Source organism: Tasmannia lanceolata, unplaced genomic scaffold (genome assembly GCF_043159265.1).
Source record: "Tasmannia lanceolata isolate RefF3 unplaced genomic scaffold, GAP_Taslan_0.1 ptg000011l, whole genome shotgun sequence".
Classification (NCBI taxonomy): Eukaryota; Viridiplantae; Streptophyta; class Magnoliopsida; order Canellales; family Winteraceae; genus Tasmannia; species Tasmannia lanceolata.
In genome coordinates, this window is record NW_027518688.1 from 24,911,803 (window position 1) to 24,931,096 (window position 19,294).

At 37.4% G+C, this 19,294-nt stretch overlaps 1 protein-coding gene and 1 long non-coding RNA gene across 3 annotated transcripts in view; both read right to left on the reverse strand.

Annotated features, from left to right (window-relative positions):
- Nucleotides 1-365: 365 nt before the first annotated feature.
- Nucleotides 366-1,005, reverse strand: LOC143886309 (uncharacterized). The gene is made up of 2 exons (XR_013253735.1): nucleotides 826-1,005; nucleotides 366-677 (listed from the first exon to the last, which is right to left on the reverse strand). It is a non-coding gene; the product is annotated as an uncharacterized LOC143886309 (long non-coding RNA).
- Nucleotides 1,006-2,867: 1,862 nt separating this feature from the next.
- ARC3 (GTP binding protein) overlaps nucleotides 2,868-19,294 on the reverse strand; it is a 35,430-nt gene continuing 19,003 nt past the window's right edge. Inside the window, exons 6-16 of one of the 2 annotated variants that reach the window (XM_077390875.1) lie at nucleotides 17,577-17,689; nucleotides 17,422-17,493; nucleotides 16,971-17,081; nucleotides 10,925-11,106; nucleotides 9,605-9,892; nucleotides 9,419-9,501; nucleotides 8,457-8,833; nucleotides 7,018-7,173; nucleotides 6,500-6,637; nucleotides 4,678-4,844; nucleotides 2,868-3,549 (exon numbers count right to left, since the gene is read on the reverse strand). In XM_077390875.1, the coding sequence (XP_077246990.1) occupies nucleotides 3,477-3,549; nucleotides 4,678-4,844; nucleotides 6,500-6,637; nucleotides 7,018-7,173; nucleotides 8,457-8,833; nucleotides 9,419-9,501; nucleotides 9,605-9,892; nucleotides 10,925-11,106; nucleotides 16,971-17,081; nucleotides 17,422-17,493; nucleotides 17,577-17,689 (1,760 nt within the window). In that variant the 3' untranslated portion in view covers nucleotides 2,868-3,476. The remainder of the gene's footprint in view (nucleotides 3,550-4,677; nucleotides 4,845-6,499; nucleotides 6,638-7,017; nucleotides 7,174-8,456; nucleotides 8,834-9,418; nucleotides 9,502-9,604; nucleotides 9,893-10,924; nucleotides 11,107-16,970; nucleotides 17,082-17,421; nucleotides 17,494-17,576; nucleotides 17,690-19,294) is intronic. The other variant, XM_077390876.1, reaches the window with a different exon arrangement.

Below are 19,294 nucleotides of genomic sequence, written 5' to 3' on the forward strand. Positions count from 1 at the left end.
AAGATACATATGACCAACATAAACAATACTAAAAGGTCAGAGATATGAGATAGAAATCTATTCTAGTAGGGCTGTGCTTGGCTTTGGCAATGATTATAATTCTCGTTTAATATACCCTGCAGAAATGAGAGAATCAGAGTCCTACGGACTGACTCCGCCAAGCAGAAATCTAATTCTTCCACTTCATTTTGACTATGTAAGTCTCTCGTTTTGATTGTTTGGTATAACTTTTGACACCAACTAGAACAATCTCAACAAAACAATCCTCCCCAAGAGGCCAAGATCTTCCTCAAGAGCTCTTATACATCTCATCTCTTCAACAATATAAAGCGATATTTGCAAACCAAAAGAATAGCAATTATGGATAAACTTAAGCGTTCCAATTTAATACCATTGATTGATGACAATACGCATAGACAAAACCAATTCATTGACAGCATAAAAATAAGATACATGAAAAATAGAAAATACAATAGAAAACTCACATGGGTCTTAGAGAAATTGGTGTGAGAAACAGTTTACATTAGGCAGGATTAATTAAGGGAGTCAATCAAGGAAATTTGCGTATAGATCTGAGATAATCTTCAAGCGCTTGGATTTGCTCCTTTGAAGGAGGTTTTTCATTGTTCTTTATGGATCTATGCACATCATATGTTGTTGAAGCCAAGAAGAGAAGCCTGTTCAAGAAATAGAAGAAAAATAAATAGAACATAAAGAGGGAGAGTGAAGGATAAGAGGGTGTAAGCGCAGGATAAGAGGAGAGTATGAAATGAAGATGGTATGTATGATTATACAGTATGGAGATTGGAAACGAAAGAGGAGTACCCAGATGCCCCAAGCACCATGTACTTGCCAAAAAGCCTCATGGTTGTTCTAGTTGTGCCCTTTTGCTCCCCTCCACAGCATAGAGAACCAGAGGATATAAAATCAGTTTTCTTTGGGATTTGCTAGTGTCCATGGCAAAATGTATTTCGCGGATGGGCTGTTGCATGTGAGAGCAGCCACATAGGCTCACTTTACGCGGATTTTGTCTTCATTCACGAGGTGGCTGCTCTCATATGCAACAGCCCATCTGCGAAATGCGTTGTGATGGACGCTAGCAAATCCCTCTTTCTTTTTTCTAAAGAGTTTGGATTGCTGGAATCAGGAATCGGAATTGCCATCCTATTCCGACTCATATTCAGATTCTCCTATAAAAGGAATGGAAGAAAATTACAATAAAAATTTAATTAAAAAAATTATAATAAAATTTTTATTCCAGCAGGGCAGAATCATAATACCACCCGGCTGGGCGGGAAACGAATTCTATCAATTTTCCCCTCTTTAATTCCACCTCAATGTCAATTCCACTCTTTGATTCTATTAATTTTTTTGTTGGGTACTTTTTTTCAACCAAATGTCGGAGTCGGGTGGAATCAGAATAGGATGCCATTCTAGCGTCCGAACCTGACAATCCAAGTGCAAATCTTGTAAGAGCACCAAAATAATGGTAAAACATGATGTGGTTGTGAATAGATTTTTTTGGGTAGCAATCCTTTAAAACTAGGATCTAAAGGTTTAAAGACGAGACCTTTTACCAACAAGGCAGCCAAGAGGTTGGTTAAAATACGATGTGATTGTTCTAATAAAAAGTTGTCATTCTTCATTCTTGCCTTAGCTACTCAAAGCGAGAGATGCTTGTCAAACAACCAATCAAATACTCAAAGCTTAAGTTGTTGGAGATGCATAACTTGAACTTTTATACTTCAGACTCCCCCTCACGTGTGGCCCCGCGCTTGAGGGTTGGCCTACACGTGGCACATTACATGTGAATTTTTTATATCAAGGAGTTTTGAACCCAGGGCAATAGCTCCGAGTGAAACAACCAATTACTCCTACAGGGGCCACATGTAGGCCCACGTGTAGGCCAAACCTAAAAAGAGGGGCCGCACCGTGACGGGGAGTGTTAAGTACGCCTTCTCCAATGGGCTTAAGCTTTTGGAGTAATTGGTCGTTTCACAATGGCAGCATATTCCTGAATCCTTTTGGTATAAATTCTCACATTCTACAGTGTCATGCTCTAAAAATCAGTGGTCCAATGGATACGACAATTCTTAAAAATCACATCAATTGGACAATCCCAACTACCAGATAGTTACTAAACTAGGGAATTGGGTGCAAAAGGAAACAAACTAAGAGGGTGTCAGTACCATTTTTCATACTGATAAACATCCCTTATATTCATCTTCTAGTTATTTATGGGACCCCACTAATTGATAATCGGGGCCACCTTTATGCAATGAGACTTCCTATTTAAGGCTCAAACTTTTGAGAGGAATGATTTAGGAGGCGACCTTATTGAATTGTAATACAATGAGGCACCCCCCCCCCCCCCCCCCCCTAATGACCTTTGCCTGATCTGAACCGTCCAATTGATAGGCCTTGCTTTGGATATCCTTAACCCAATCTTTGCATTCAATAATATATAGTTTTTGTAAAATATAAACGGGGTAAAAAGCTACATAAAAGAAATGATTATCATTAACGTGGAGAGATTTTTGGTCCATAGGAGATCCAAACCAAGGGCTATTAAATGAATGGTCCAGATCAAACGAAGGTGGATCCCACCTGCAGTTTGTGTGCCTACCCATATTGTTTCTTTAGATATAAACAGGTGGGGCTAGAGTAACAAGTTATAACATTTACTCTGGTAAAAGATAGGGAAATGATATCTGCACTCCCTTTGATGATGGCACTCTTGACATTTTTGGGACTTGTATCAACCCTTTAATAGCTAATTACAAACGTGCAAATATAGGATTTCCCATTATTAAAGCAAGAAGTGTGGATATCATTTTCCCAACAATATTGAAGGTACACTGATAAGATGAAGCCCTAAGCATTCATACAAACCTTACAGAAGATTTAAATCAATACAAAAAAATATGGACCTTTTCAGGATTTGCCATATTTGCAGACTAATTTAACTTAACTTTGCCTAAGAGAAACAGTTTCTACACACAAGTGTAGATAAGTTATCTACACACTAGCTTAAAATAGAGTGGGGGGTCCACATTCTCTGGGTGATCCAAAGCATTCATTTGATGGGTGAGATAGTGCATGCCCAAAAAATCAGCTTCATAGGATCATCCTAACCCTTCGAACCGTAGAGGCAAAAAATGGACAGATTTGTAAAAGTTTATACACGTCCATTTTACCTCCACAAATCGTAGGGTTGGGATGATGCGCTGATTTTTTGTGGACATCCTATCTGTGTGAGGGCCAATCAAATGAATGGTTTGGATCACCCAAACAATATGCCCTCGACTGTATTTTAAGCTAGTGTGTAGATAACTTAACTACACTTGTCTGTAGAAACCGTTTTCTCATGTTATAAACAGTTAAATATAAAATAATAATCATAGGCCTTGGACAGATGATGTGAAATTGCTATGGAATATGAACATTTCTAGTGATTCCTAAGCAATAGATGAGTATTAATCGGTAACAGATTCTGAGTCCAACTTGTTACGACTTATAAGAACACCTTCATCCCAAATCTCAGCCCACCTGTGAAAAAAAAAAAATTGATTAGTATGGAATATCAGATGCCGACCCCAACTAGTTTGGGACAAAAGCTTAGTTGAGTTGAATGGAACATCAGAATTCAGAAACTAAGGCAAGGATATTACTAGTAGGGGTGCAACTTAGGTCGGGTCGGGTTGGGTAGGGTCGAATTGAAATTAACCCGAACCCAACCCGATTTTATGGTAAAAGTTCCCAAAAGTCGAACACGAGTTACACCCAAACAATGTGGGCCCCCACTGTATTTTAAGGTAGTGTGTAGGTAACTTACCTACACAAGTGTGTAGGAAATGTTCTCTCTCTCTCTCTCTCTCTCTCTCTCTCTCTCTCTCTATATATATATATATATATATATATATATATATATATATATATATGAGGAAAGTGTTGGTGAGCTTAAGCGCCCAATCACATTGGGGCCTACTTTGTTAGGATGATCCAAAGCATTCATTTGAAAGGCCCTTACATAGATGGGGTGTGTACCAAAAATCAGCTCCATAGGATCATCCTAACCCATCCATTTGTGGAGGCCAAAATGGACAGACATTATTTGTCCACAAATCTGCCCATTTTTGTCCTCCACAAATGGAGGGGTTAGGATGATCCTATGGAGCTGATTTTTGGTACACACCCTATCTATGATAGGGCCTTGCAAATGAATGGTTTGGATCACCACAGAAAATGTGGGACCCATGTGATTGGGGCGCTTAAGCTCACCATAAGTTTGGTGAGCTTAAGCTCACCACCACTTTCCTCTCTCTCTCTCTCTCTCTCTATATATATATATTTTTTAAGGTTTATATCTTGAAAAAATGATAAAATAAAATAACTTAAAAATATATTATTTAAGAAAAAATAAAAAATATCGTGATATTATCGCAATATTATTGCGGTAAATAATTAAAATGAAAATATCACTATATTTTTTAAAATATCGGGATCTTGTCGTTTTATGAGAATGTAGCGATAAAATTGCTATATTTTGCAAATATCGGAGATATTTGTGACATAGCCATCATCGAATGGTATAAAAGATAGATCTCACAGAGATATGCACGTATAAGCGTGCTCACACACAAAATAAAAAGAGCTTAGTCAATTGTATGAACATACCTTGTTCCGTCAACATCTATACAAAGGCTTTCGCCATGGCGCCAACCATCTTGAAAGTTGCCAAAAAAGATATTGCCAAACTTCGAATAGAATCTCCCTTCACCATTGGCCTTTCCCTTCCAGAAGTTGGCGAACCAACGATCCCCCGTGTGAAAATAGAACCAACCCTACATGATACTTTCATGTGAGGTTCACTAAAGAGTTTTTAATTAAAATAATAGATATCTAATGCTCAAACACTGAATATTGTTTACAAATGGAGGGTATTCCCTTATTTACATGTAAATCTTAACTAAATGGACAAGAAAAATAGTAAAGACATTTTGATGTAGGCAGGGAGGAGAAATTAGAAGAAGAAGAAAGAAGAAGAATTAGAAGAAAAAGAGAAGAAGTTAGGGAGGAGAAGAAGAAATTAGGGAGGAAGAAGCACTCAAAGCTTAACTCAATTCAATTAATCATCGAAGGTAAACAAAAGAGTTGCAGCTTTGCCTATAAATAGGCAATTAACAAACTATAAAAGAAAGAAACTTGCTTAATTAAGAGTTTCTAAGAAACTAAAACACCCTAAAGACTAAAATAACCCTAATAAATCAAATATGCCCCAAAATAACCCTAATAACACTAAAAATAACAAAAAGATCCCTAAGGGGCACAAATAACAATAAAAAGATCTCTACGGGGCTCCTCGAGGGCGGCCCCGCCGAGAATAAACGCGCAAGGGATGTCGATCTCCATCATTTCCCCCCTGCTGAAAAGAACTCAATTCAATTAATCATCAAAGTTAAACAAAAGAGTTGTAGCTTTGCCTATAAATAGGCAATTAACAAACCATAAAAGAAAGAAACCTGCTTAATTAAGAGTTTCTAAAAAACTAAAACACCCTAAAGACTAAAATAACCCTAATAAATCAAATATGCCCTCAAATACCCCTACTAACACTAAAAATAACAAAAAGATCCCTAAGGGGCACAAATAACAATAAAAAGATCTCTACAGGGCTCCTCAAGGGCAGCCCCGCCGAGAATAAACGCGCAAGGGACGTCGATCTCCATCACATTTACTCAAATGGCTTTACATGTAAATACTTAGAAGAGGAAGAGGAGGTCCACCAAGAAGAGAAGAGGACTACCAAGAGACAAGGAGGGTAGATAGGAAACATTTGTGGGAATCGCGTTTCCCATAGAGTGGGAATCGCGTTTCCCACGATTCCGAATCAGGATTCCCATTTTTTGGGGAATCGTCTCGATTCCCGATTCCGAATCAAGACTGGGGAATCGTGATCCCTGCTTCCCTGTAACAAACATTAGTGCCTTTACGAGTGTAGCATATAAATTATTGGAGATTAATTGTCATTTTTCAATGGTTGAATATGTACCATTTATGTTTGCTATTGAAACATCTCACGAGAAATAATTGTGAGGCAATGTAATTAGATACTTTTCACTTGTGCATCAGGATTCTTTGTTAACAGATTAAGTGCAAATAATCATGACTTTCTGTTGCATAAAGGTACAAGGCCAGCTAGGAAATGTGTGTATATGGACTTTCCAAATCTCAAGAGGGAAATTGGCATGACATTACTAGACCTTAGAAATATGCAAACAGCACAAACACACAGTTACTAGCAACTTCGGGTATTTTATCATTAGAGACATCCAGAAGATAAAATTAACAAGATATGTTTTCTTCTTCTTCTTTTGAATGGCAAGATTCGTTAAGTAAACAAGAAGACCAAATGTGGATGCACACTTGTTGGAAGACTTAGAACCAGAAGTGCTAGTCAATTAAGTACCTCATACACATCTAATAGAGTAACGCATACCTTTCCGTGCATTAGGTCGTCCCTCCATGATCCTTGGAATACATCCCCATTACTGTAGTAGAATGCACCCAAACCTGATCTCTTACCATAACGCCACATGCCATCATAAAAGCTTCCATCTGCAAGAGTTAGGCGACCCTGCAGCAAAAGTATAATAAGGACCGGCATATCAGTGGAAGAGTAATTGGTTCTACTTGTGGTGCCCAAAAGATATGTAATGTACTTGTCTTATGAAAAGGGATGTAAACCATTTATTGTTGCGATCATTGTTTAAAAATGAGGATGCGAGCCAAAACATGGACAACACAAATCCTATTCAACTCGGCCCAGCAAGGCCGAATACTCAGTTAAAGCAACCGAGTACTTGGTTGATGCAGTCATGACTTGGGAGAGTCAAAAGAGTTTTGAACTTTTGATTGACTTGGTACGGCAAACTGCGGACTCGGCCAAGGTAAAAGGGAGACGATTCAGGAGAGTCGATGATTGGTGCGGGGAGTTTTGTTGCAATTGTAAAATACCTTTCCTTCTGGAAGATTGGTGCGGGGAGTTTTGTTGCAATTGTAAAATACCTTTCCTTCTGGAAGACCACCTTGGCAACGCCCCCTATAAATTCCTCCTCTGTATTGCATCTCCATCGTAGGGCTCCACTTTTTATGTGAATCTCTTTCAGCTTCCTGTAAAGAATTTTAAATTAGCATGTAAATTTGCTCGCGTGCTTGTGCAGCCAGTGTGTAAGCGAAAGGAACTAAAAGAATTAACCATTGTCTTCGATAATTATTAAATTTAAAAGCTGGCTAATAACATATTCTGGTTCAGCAAATTTTTCTGAAAACATCCATAGAAAAGCATATTTTTCAAAGAAAAAAATAGGTTGAACTCGACAATCAACATAAACAATCAGAATATAGGAGGAACTTCAGATTCCGGAAATGGTGGATAGAGAGAAGATATGAATACAAGGTAGGCTAGGTTCTTACAAATGCTATGATTCTTAACATCTATAAGCAAGGTTGAGCAGAGTCTTCAAAAAAACTATTAACCAATTTATTTAAGTAAACTAAATAGAACAAAATTAGTATCAATAAAATTGTCATCTTTCAAAAAAAAAAAAAAAAAAATTAGCACAATTATGCTAAGAATCAACACCAAAAATATAAGCTAATAACCAATGGGAAGCCAAAGATATGAAGTAGAGGAAAAAGAAGAAACAAGGAACAATCACACTAATGAGTGATTTGACTCCTATATAGCTTTGATTGACTAAACATAATATAATTTTGAGAGGGACAATATGAGGGCAGTTTAGTCTTCTAAGAAACTTAAAAAAGATTATAAGATTATAATTAATAATGTAATCTTTTGAAAAATGGCTTTGAAAAACACTACTCAAATCCTAGTGGTATTATACATAGAAAACAGATGGCTATCTTCTTTTCTTACTAAAATAGCTTTGAGATATCTTTCAATTCCCAAAGTGCATATCCTCTTCGAACAACATGTCAAGTTAGAAGTCAGGTCCTCTTCATGTTAGGCATTCACAGAAGATCACAATGCACATGAAACAAGTAAGGCAAAGCCTATACCGAAATCTGCAGTAGATAATAGTTGGTCGACAGCCACTAGTCTATGGTCATTTATTTCAAGTTTTCAACAATTAAATGTCAATAACTAGTTGACTTATCTTTTATTTTTTTTCTTTCTACTTATTTTTCTTCATTTTTCTGGTTGGACGTGTTTTCCTTTCGATAACAAGTTTGGAATTTTTACCCAACTTTTGGGTGAGATGATTTGAGGAAAGTTCCTAATTAATACAAATTGGTCTGGTGCCCCAAGAATGTTCAATCTGCCTGGGCCAATTTCCACTACTACCATGACCACCGTCTAAGTGGAAATTCTATTATGATGAATGTATCACATGTGTTGTCAAAAGTCATTGGAAAAAAAAAAAGAACTTTACCAGCATGGATGCTGCACGGACAGAAAGCAATCCTTGTTTCCTAGATACATCCACGTGTCTCCTCTTTAAAAGTGTGGATGCCGCACTGTAAATATCCAATGCATCCCAAGATGGCATATTTCGACCACCCGTGTACTCTCCAGTTGTATCATCCAAAGTGTTTTGCTCAGCAGACTGTGGAAGATTTGACAACTGAGGACCAACCGTGGACTGCCGAGAAAATTTTACACCAACTGGAAGTGTGTAAGCATTTATCTTATCCATCTTGGCTGTAGCTCCAAATGCAGTTGCCCGTTCTTTGGCCCATTTCTGTGCAATATCGAATCCTGGCCCGAAATTCCAGCTATTGAGTGACTCCCTTTCAAAAGAAGGTTCTCCTGTACAACACAACAATCTTCTTCACCATCATTGATGAAAAATGAAATAAAAGAAGATTCTCAACAGTTAACGGTTAGATCATAAGGCATCAGTAAATCCATCAACATACATTAATTGGAAAAATTAAAACTTCCAAATTATGGAAATGATATCAGCACAACCATATTTTGATATGAGAAATGTTATCAGCACTATTGTATTTTGATTAGGGCACTCCTCACTTTATCAAAAGTACGGTATGGCCCGCACCATAAGATTATCCAAACCATCCATTAGATGGGCCACAGCCTAAATAGGTTGTGCCCCAAAAATTATTTCCATAGGTTGATCCTAACCCTCCGATCTAAATGTTAGAGGGTTAGGATTAACCCTCTAAAAATTGCACAACCACTTGTCTTTTGATGTTTAAAGAGCTGTCAAAAGGTTATTACATTTCCCAAAAAAGCTCTCACGAGCCAATTAAAGAAGAAAGGATAGCTGGGTTTGTGCAAATATCAAAATATAGTTGTGCTGATAACATTTCCACCAAATTATTAGGTTCAATGATACGTGACAGAAAGAACCAGCCCACATGGTATACACACCTTGATGAGAAGCAGAGGAAACCGACTCATGACTGGCCTCTGAGAATTCGAATCCAATTCTTTTACCTTCGCCATTAGACTTCCTGCAACAATAGAATGATACAAGGTCTAACACAGATTTTCACATTCCATCAGACGATGGAAGATTCTCTTAAGGGTAAGCAAGAAGTAGCCAACGAAAAGTACCCCAAATCATGGATTTCATCATAATTGTTGCTAAACAATGTTTCCATTTCTTCAGAGTACACATCAAGACTTTGATCGGCACCATCTGAGGGATTTAAACCCAGGGCGTTAACATGATCTGATGCGCTCAAGACCTCTTCTGAAGGACATGGATCTACAATGGACTGAGTTGACGGATGGTCTTTAGCTTCTGGATCATCTCCACCCCAAAAAGAGAATACAAAAGGGAAGCGCAGAGCTAGACCAGACAAAAAGCTCTTCTTCTGAGGAACACTTTGTCCATTACATCTAGCAGCCACAAAAAATTATTGATTTCAAAGACTGTTCAACCAAGTCCACATTCAATGCATAGGCAAACAATTTGCAGTCAAGTAAAAAGATTACCACATACTATTGTAAGATTTGATAAATATAGTAGCGATAAATAGTGATATCTGCAGCCAGGAAGAATGTTCATCTCTGAAATCCAGCAGATGAAACTTCGAACAGCAATAAAAAACAATGAACATCCATCCTTGGATGTTCCTGAGTTGCAAACTTTTATAGAATTTACACGTAGGTGGGGCTTAATGGATATATGAGTTTACCAATGGAGGTTTTGAATGAAACTATAACATACATTCATAATGAAACATAATAGTGTTAAAGAAGACATTAAACGTGACATGACCAATTCATATGAATGACCTATAGGCTATAGGAAAGAGAATAAGTTAGTGGTTCAAAAATTGGACTCAGATGAGAAATTGGCCATGGTAAAAGGAACTCAACTTGAGAGAGTAAATGATTGATGAGGTCAATTTTTCATTTACTCGGGCGAGTCAAAGGAGTTTTGAATGACTTGGAAGGGGCAAGCTCGGATTTGAACGAGAACTAAGACAAGGTAAAAGGGAGTCGACACGGGTGGGTCAATGATTGACAATGGGAGTATAAAAAGTAATGCATTCCTCTTGTATTAAGAATTGACCTCAAGAAAGGGTAAAGGGAAAGCAAAGTAAATAATTACAATGAAACCTACCTTACTAGGGGGACATAACAATAGCATGCATTCATAGCCCAACCATGCTAATGGTGTCCATGAAATCATTGGACATCACACAACCAATTCACATGAATGAGTTATAGAAAAGGGTTAGGTCATAATAACTTAATGAAAAAGGGTTTAATCCATAAAGAAAGATAAATAACAATAGCACAATTCCTCTTCAAAAAATATAATAATAATAACAATAAAATAAGAATAGCACAATGCCATCACTGACCAATTGCTAAATAGGCTCTAAGTTAAGATTATTTAGAGTTTTAATAAGAATTTCTTACCCTACGACTAGAATTGTTGTTACTATTAAATTTGGCTCCAAATCAGGTTCATGAATTCTGGAAAGGATTATTTCTTTTGTGCATTCTGTGCTCTGACGAAAGGCATGAATGAAGGAATGTAGATCACTACTGTCCATTAGATTTGCACTTGCAAAGGTGCAGATGATCATCCCATTCAAGTCCTGTACATCAACAAATGCCATTAGCAGGGGCAGCTCATCTACAAACAGCCAAGCAAAATGTAAAATCTAAGTGTTTATTGTGTGCTGACAAAAAATATGTAGTCCATGTGAATTCAAAATAAGCCATTTTCATGTTAAAAACAAGTAAAATGTGGGACTCATGTGATTGAGCTCACCAACAGTTTCCTCATATATATATATATATATACTCAAATGCCAAAGCTTTTTTTAGAGTGAGTAATGGCCCAAGAGAAGAATGATGTTGACACCCACCACAAACAAAGCATACATGCACCAATAGAGAAACCAAGCATAGAGCATTTCATATATATAATCTGCTAGAAGAAAGTAATGTGCGGTCATTTGTAAGTTATATTTACCATATGAGCACTTATATTTTCCTTCTTGGTACTATAAATAAGATTTAGCATCCCATAAAATTTGGTCCGATAACATGGTATCAAATTTGGCAACCTTTCAATAGACATAGAAGGCGGTAGGCCACCCTTCTAGCATGCAGACATAGGTAATTAGGCACAGGCACATGCACATGCATTCAGCTAGTGCATAAACAGATGAAATAAGGTATTGAGCATTGGGCACATGACTCCATGGAAGGAGGTGAGCTAAACGTTTGATTTCTCTTGAAGTTTCAACCTCTGTTACAAGTGTCTGCATGTGTTCATAGGTAAGAGGGCTGAGAATTGTGATACACACTAGTTTAGAGATATGAATGAAAGATATATTTGAGAGCAATTACAGAATTTAAAAAATGTACAAGCAAACAGGTCTAAGGAGTTCTAGAAGACTGAGGTTCCTATCTAACAGTGTTACAACTTCATATCATAGGAGATATAAAAGGGTAACTTTTGATGGTACTGGTAAGGGGTGTTGTATCCATGGAAAGCTAATAGATATCTTTCCTCCATACTCATCTACATACTGTATATAATATTTTAATTTCTAGCAAAGAGAATGAATGAATCACATGAGAAATCTTCAAAGGACTATAAGTTGATTTGAGGTGGTAAAATTTGGAGATTGTAGAGTTTTGGGGGTGTAGAACTAGAAATCTTACGATTTCTTATCTTGCCCTTCCTATTGAGTAGGCTCCCCCAAAGGCTCTATGGGCTCTGGTTGTTGAAAGAGTGGAGGAAAAGTTAGCCATTTAGAAGAGAAGCTATCTACCAGTGCACAGGAGATAACAATACTCAAAAGTTTTTCATGTAATTCACCAGTCTTTTTAATGTCTTTTCCAAAAGATCAAAGAGGCATCAAAGGGATTTCCTTTGGGAAGGATGAAAGAAGGGAAAGAAATAAATGATCCCATTTTTGTTGGAGGTTTGTAAACCCAAGAATAATTGTGGACTTGACACAGGCAATCACAGAGGATAGGAGTATGGCCTTGCTTGGTAAATAGTTTTGGACGTTGGTGAAGAAAGAGTGTCTCTTTGGTGCAAGATCAACCTTGATAAACATAGCGTAGGGGTGGGGCGATGAGAATGTAGATCGCCTTCTAGGGTTTAGGTTCAGGGGATTTGAGGTCAACTTTGTGCCTCATGTTACATTTTATAAAGGTATCTGTTTTTAGGTGGGCAGGTCCGATAGGGTATTGGTTTTTTTTGGAGGATACATGATTAGGTATCGTTCCATGCATTCTCATATCTTTATTTCATAAGAAGATGAGAATAAAAAAAATGTCAATTAACAAGAAAAAGAAAATACATCTAGAGGCTGACACGACCCACGAAAGGAAAGGAAAGGAAGATAAAGAGGATAAATGAAAACGTAAAAACAACTACAAAAAGAGAGAGAGAGAGAGAGAGAAATGGCAACAAAAGGGGTAATTCTTTGCTAATGCCAAGCTCATCCTATCAACGACCCTCCCTAGCAAGAGAATCCACCCCTCATTAGCGCTTCTTGGGACATTCTTGAGAGAGGAGAGGGGATAAATCTCTACACAAATCTAACACTTCAATACCGCCAATCACTAAATGTCATCTCCTCAAACTAGCTCTTGACACCCAAATGATTACGTCAAAGGAATCACCCTCCACCAAGTCACCAACAAAGACCCTGCCAAAGTTTACCTTGAAATTGCCCAGCTTCCTTTGAGTCTTTAACACCAAATGGACCAGAGTATACCTTAATGGCCACACCCAAAGCATTATGAAAAATACAACCAATGTCTCCTCTACATAAATGTAACACTTCACTAATGTCATTCACTAAACGCCATATCCTCGAACTAGCTCTTGATGCCCAAACGATTATGTCAAATGAATCACTCTCCACCCACAGAGACCTTTCCATATCTACCTTGAAATTGCCCTGCTTCCTTCGAGCACACCAATTGGACAAGATAATACCTTAACAACCACATCCAAAGCAATACCAAAAAAAAAAAAAAAAAAAAACTACCAATGTCAGTTGATCCCAAGTTGCTACAAGAACTCCATCCATGTTGAGTTTGAGAGCACCTTGTCGTAACGGAGTCTAACTAGTTAATATCAACGAAAAAAAATGATTCTTGATTTCTAATGATGTCACTCACATAGGCTCCAAAATTCCTTTCTCACATAACCTTTTGGATGATGTCCACCTTGATCTTGCAAATCAATTGTCATATGTCATCTTACACTCCTTGAATATTCTTTTATGGGAAAAGGGTGGTTTCATAGTGCGTTTCTAGCAGGAATATCAAATATAAGTTCAAGCTTCTTTGGCTTCGTTTGTTAGAAGTTGTGTTTGTAAGTTTCCCGTTTGGGTGTGATAGGAGAATTTGGACATACAAGCCTCACGTAGGGGTGCAACTCGGGTCCGGTTGGGTCGGGTTGAGGCCGACCCGACCTGACAAACTCATTTTTCAAACCCAATCCCGGCCCGACCCGAGGAACCCATTTTTCCAACCCGAACCCAACCTTAGTTTTAAGCTTTAAAAAATAAAAAATTATAAAAATTGTCGGGTTTCACTCGGGTCGGGTTGCCAAACACGAACCCGACTCGGGTTGGGAAAAGCCAATCCGAACCCAACCCGAACTCAACCCGACCCGAGTTGAACCCCTAGCCTCAAGGTAGATTTTCAGTGAACTCCCCCCTTAAAGCTTGTGATGTGCTACCAGCCTATTCTCTCCTCCTGCTGTATGGGGAGCTTCAGCTCCACCTTCAGTACAAGTGTTTTGTTGAATGGCAATAACGGGCATGTTGAGCTCGTGTGACATGCTAAAAGAGAAGTTTAGACTTGCGAATAGATGCACCATGAAGAATAAAGCGGCAAAGAAGTCCTTGGCCCATCAGTCCTCAGCTCACCTTTTTTTACACCACTAGGTGACGATGTCGGTGTGGTCAGCTATATTCAAATGAGATGAGGTATCTTTGATGCTTCCACAAGGACCAAAATTATGCTTGAGCACTAAGTAAAAGCAATGGCCTAACATCCAGTGAAATGTTCGTTGGGAAAGAACTAGCCAAGTTCTCTTTTGCTTAAGATAATAAAGTCATCTCTGTAGTATCTATGTTGCACATGCTTGTAACAGAAGTGGGACAAGAGACGCACTTTTTCATAGGTTCCTTTTTTCTTTTGTGACAGTCAAGTCAGCTGAGACAGATTGAAATTTGTTACACTCAATGGGACTAGATCCCTGACATCCCTCCCACAAGAGGATATTCCCTGCCCTTGGCTAACGAGGGCACTCCTTAGCTTCTTTCACAAGATGGTAAGATCCACATTTCTTGATCACTTTCACGTCTTACAGACCAAAGAGATCGGCAAAGCTCGATTATGTATAACAACCCTTTTCTTTTCCACTTTCCAATGTTGGGTGGGTATGAATGTCCGTTGCTTCCCCCAATAAATGATCCATGTAGACGAACCCAACTAGTGTCAGGATTAGACCTTGTCAATTTGAGCCAGGTAGACTCTTTCACCTTCTTCATGAAAATTTTCTGAAGGATCCATTAGCCGACCCCAACTAGTTTGGGACAAAGGCTTAGTTGAGTTGAGTTGAGATGAGCGTCCGTTGTTTCCCCCAATAAATGACATGAGAAAATTGTTTTACGTCAAAATTAACTCAAAGAGAAAAATTGCAAAGCCCTGTGACCCACATTCAAAAATCAAGCTTTGACAAGTTTATTTTCTGGCTTTTTCTTTTTCGAGGTTCCCCTACTTTTCTTGCTTCTACTCCTTTCTCTGCTTTTTTGTTTGCTTAGTCGTGTTCCTTTCTTTTCTTTCGTTGGCAGTAGGGGTGTAAACGGATCGAATTCGGAGCGGATATGGCTATATCCGAATTCGATTACAATATACACTATCCGAATTCGGATTCGGATTCGGATTCTACGGATATTTAATATTTATTACCGAATTCGTATCCGCCGGATATTGTTCGAATTCGGATATTATCCGTATCCGTTTATCCGGTAAATTCGAACATTTTATTGCAGCACTTTATATTTTTTCTCCTTCTTACTCGAATGAATTTTCCAAACCCTAAAACTAGACCTCTACATTCTCTTCACAAAATTAACTCTCAAACCCTAAAACATATGAGATCCTCTTCTTCCTTTTAAAACAAAGGCAGAGAGAGAGAGGGAGGCGGTGGGGATGGATGATAGTGTTGGTAGTGGTCTTTGGGTTTTTCCTTCTTTTTTTTGTATATGATTAAATGGATTTGGGCTATTTTTGTTTTTTTTTTTTTCCTAAAAAGAAAATTCACTTTTCTTTTAGAAACAAAATATAGTGTGCCATTACTAAAAATAAATATTAATGATATTATTAATAATAAATAAAAATCATTTACTTCTCGGATTCGGATGTTAAACGGATCGGATATACCATTTACCAGATTCGCATCCGCTATGAGCCGGATATCTCATAAACGGATTCGGATAATATCCGCTTGAAACGGATTCGGATAATATTCACTTTAAACGGATTCGGATGCGGACGGTAATCGAATTTCCGAATATCCATTTACACCCCTAGTTGGCAGTGTCTTCTGAAATGTTTGCTGGCAGTAGTAATGAGGTAGTAATGGTTTGACAGGTGAGAATACATTGTCCAACCCGGTTTCAGAGTAATTTTTTCCTCTCAAATCTGAACGACAAGAACACTATGAAATTGCACATAAAATAATGTGAGCTTGTTAGCAGGGGATTTTCAGTATAAAAAGCACATACACGTAGTAAGACGAAAGGTAATATTTATGTAGAAAAATAATTCATTGTAATGTATCTTCAATAAATAATATATCATTGTGCTAATACTATTATGTAAAAGATGCATTCCTACATAGTCTTACTACTAATAAGTAACCACCAATTAGTGCATGTGTCACTAAATGTGTGTAGTGCACATTTTCACAGTTCTTGTCAGCTGCCGTAACCACCTCTTATAGTTCCACCATATATACACCTTGATAATCTTGGTCAAGGTTTTAAATTTTGGTTTCGGTTTCGGACATAGCCGAAACCGAAGTTCTGGCCGAAATTACAGAAATTTCGGTAATTTTGGCCGACATTTTGGAAAAAAATTAAAAATTTACATTTTCCCAAAATTTTGGATTCTTGCCGAAATTTCGGATTTAGGTGGTTTCAGTGTCGGTTCCAACCGAAATTTCGGTATTTCGGCCGAAATTTAAAATCATGATCTTGGTTAATAGGAACATGCTCCGAATCATGCACAAGTAAATTTAAATCGGTTTCAGGATATGATCAAGAAAAACTAGTGGCTTTTTTTCCTTCCAGTATAAATTTGTAATCTAAGCAAACAGTTTGCAGATAATTAAAACATAAGTAGAGAACAGTATGAAGGTAAACCTTTATGACGAAAAAAATATGATAGCATCATTAAGAACAGAAAACTGTACCTTCACACCACCACTAAAGAAAGGACAATCGAAGACAGCTCGAGCAATTGACAATTTGATGTTGTTAGCAGCTCCAAATCCAACTTTTGCTTCTCTGTGGATTTCCAACAGCTGTAAATAATATTGTTAGTCTTCGAATAGTACAATGACGGATATGCCATCAGGAAGAAAGAAACACATAGACAACATAATGAAAGCAAGGAAAGGTGTAATGTTTGATCAAGAAATGATATTTCAGGACACCTTTCAACATCTAGAGGGAATTCTATAAAAAGACAAGGTTGAATGTCATTGTAGATATAAAAAGATGGCTAATGATAGTCGTGGAAGTGGATTGCTTTTAAAACATGAATATACTAACAGGGAGAGAAAAGCTCTGACTTTCCAATGTAATGAGATTGACATTGGTAATAATTCAATCAAATAAAGTAGAATGCGGTGACAAACTTACAGTTAGAACTTCTGGAACATTGACTTCCTTAAATGTATCATGTGGTGCATCAAGGAATTTTGCGTGCATATCCTGCAAATTTCAAAACTATAACAAAGTTATATAAAGTGCTTACAAGATCTGAGAGTTAGAAAATACAAGGCCAGCTGACTTACAGATGTGAGAACAGAAACAGCATTAATGGCCAACAAGACAGCATTATTTGCACTTCTCAAAGCCTCAGCAAGAGTTACCGCTTCTTTTTTAAGTAAAGAATCAGTTTCAACAACTGCTGGTCAAAATAAAGTGTTACTTGGGGCACCAAAAAAGTTTCATTTAACAAGGCAAACAAAGCAACAAAATGAGTAGGGATTCAATTAATTTACCAACGTTCACAAAGCTCAGAAAACAATTGATGTAGGACCAATAGGGAAGGTCCTAATTCTTGATAAAAACTAATATCCAATACTAGTTCTGGTTGCTCTGATATCAAAATATGATGCATAACTTATAAAAGAAAGCCAAATTGACATTAATTTATGTAAAACTCCATCAAAGTGAGGTTAAATTAGTGTTTAGGTGAACTTTCTACAAATCGATCAGATATAGCCATTCTATAGGCCTTGAAATTGAGAATTACGATTGATCTTGTCAAATCAAGTTGAAATCAGTCCAATCCGATTGTTGGTTCTTGAGATCAACCTAATCCATAAATTTGATGGTTGAGGTTAACCTAAACCGCCCATCCAATTTACGATCGAATCCGCTCAAAATGATCTTCACAATGATAATAGTAAGACCAGACTATCCACGAGAACTTTTGAATTGTAAAAACACAGTTACAGATGAAATTTAATTTTTTTGACAGTAAGAAGAGAAAGAAGTCACCTTTCAAAAAGAGAAGAAGAGAAAGAAGTAGATATTACCTCCAGATAGAAAAAGAAAAGAAAGATGTTCCAAGACATCACACCTTTAGTTGGATTAGAGCATCATACCCAAAACCCATTAAAGAGAAATACTAGATGATATTTCAAAGCAAAGCTTCTTTTCATTCATAGTGACATAAAATGTTTAGCCCTAAGTCTTTACATACATACATGTGTGTGTGTGTGTGACACACATATACATATACATACATACATTGAATTGATATATTTTTTTTAAACTCTAGGACTCTAGGCTTTAAGCCCTTGGGCCTTTGAGCCTTTGTCCCATGGGTTTTGGAGTCCAATGGGCTTGATTAAACTACATTGTTAGAAACGGAGAGTAAGGTAAGAGACGAAGAAGAGGAATGGAGAGATGGGTAGTCTCCATAATGGGGACATCAACAATGGGCGTGAATTCAAGGTTTACAAGCGCAGACGTAGACGTGCACGAGACTGATGGTGGAGACTCTAGCATGGGCCACATACATGGGCGTCGTCTTCTTTTTTAATTATTTATCTTCTATTTTCGTCATTTTATTTGTAGCCTACTTTTTAGATAACAAATCTCATCTGTTTGGTGTGTTTTTTGTATTATTAGAAAGGTTTTTCAATTACCTATCTAATGGGCCCAAGATCACATGGTTTGGAAGTGATTTGAGTAAGTTATGAGTGTTTTAAGGAAGTGGTATAAGGTCTATTACGGGATTACTATTTTAGGTATGTTTTTAACTTAGTTTACTTTGGATTAGATGAATGGTTGAGATTAGTTAATTAGGTTTTAAGTTATCTTCTAGGGTTTCCTTTCTTATAAATACATCTTATGAAAGCAATATAAAGGACTTTTGAATATTAAATAGAATTGACGTTCTTTTGTGAGAGCTATTGTGTCTTGGACTTCTTCTTCTCTTCTCCTCTTGGTGGCTTGGAGCTATTCTTCTCAATCCCCTCTCATTTTCTCACTTCTATTT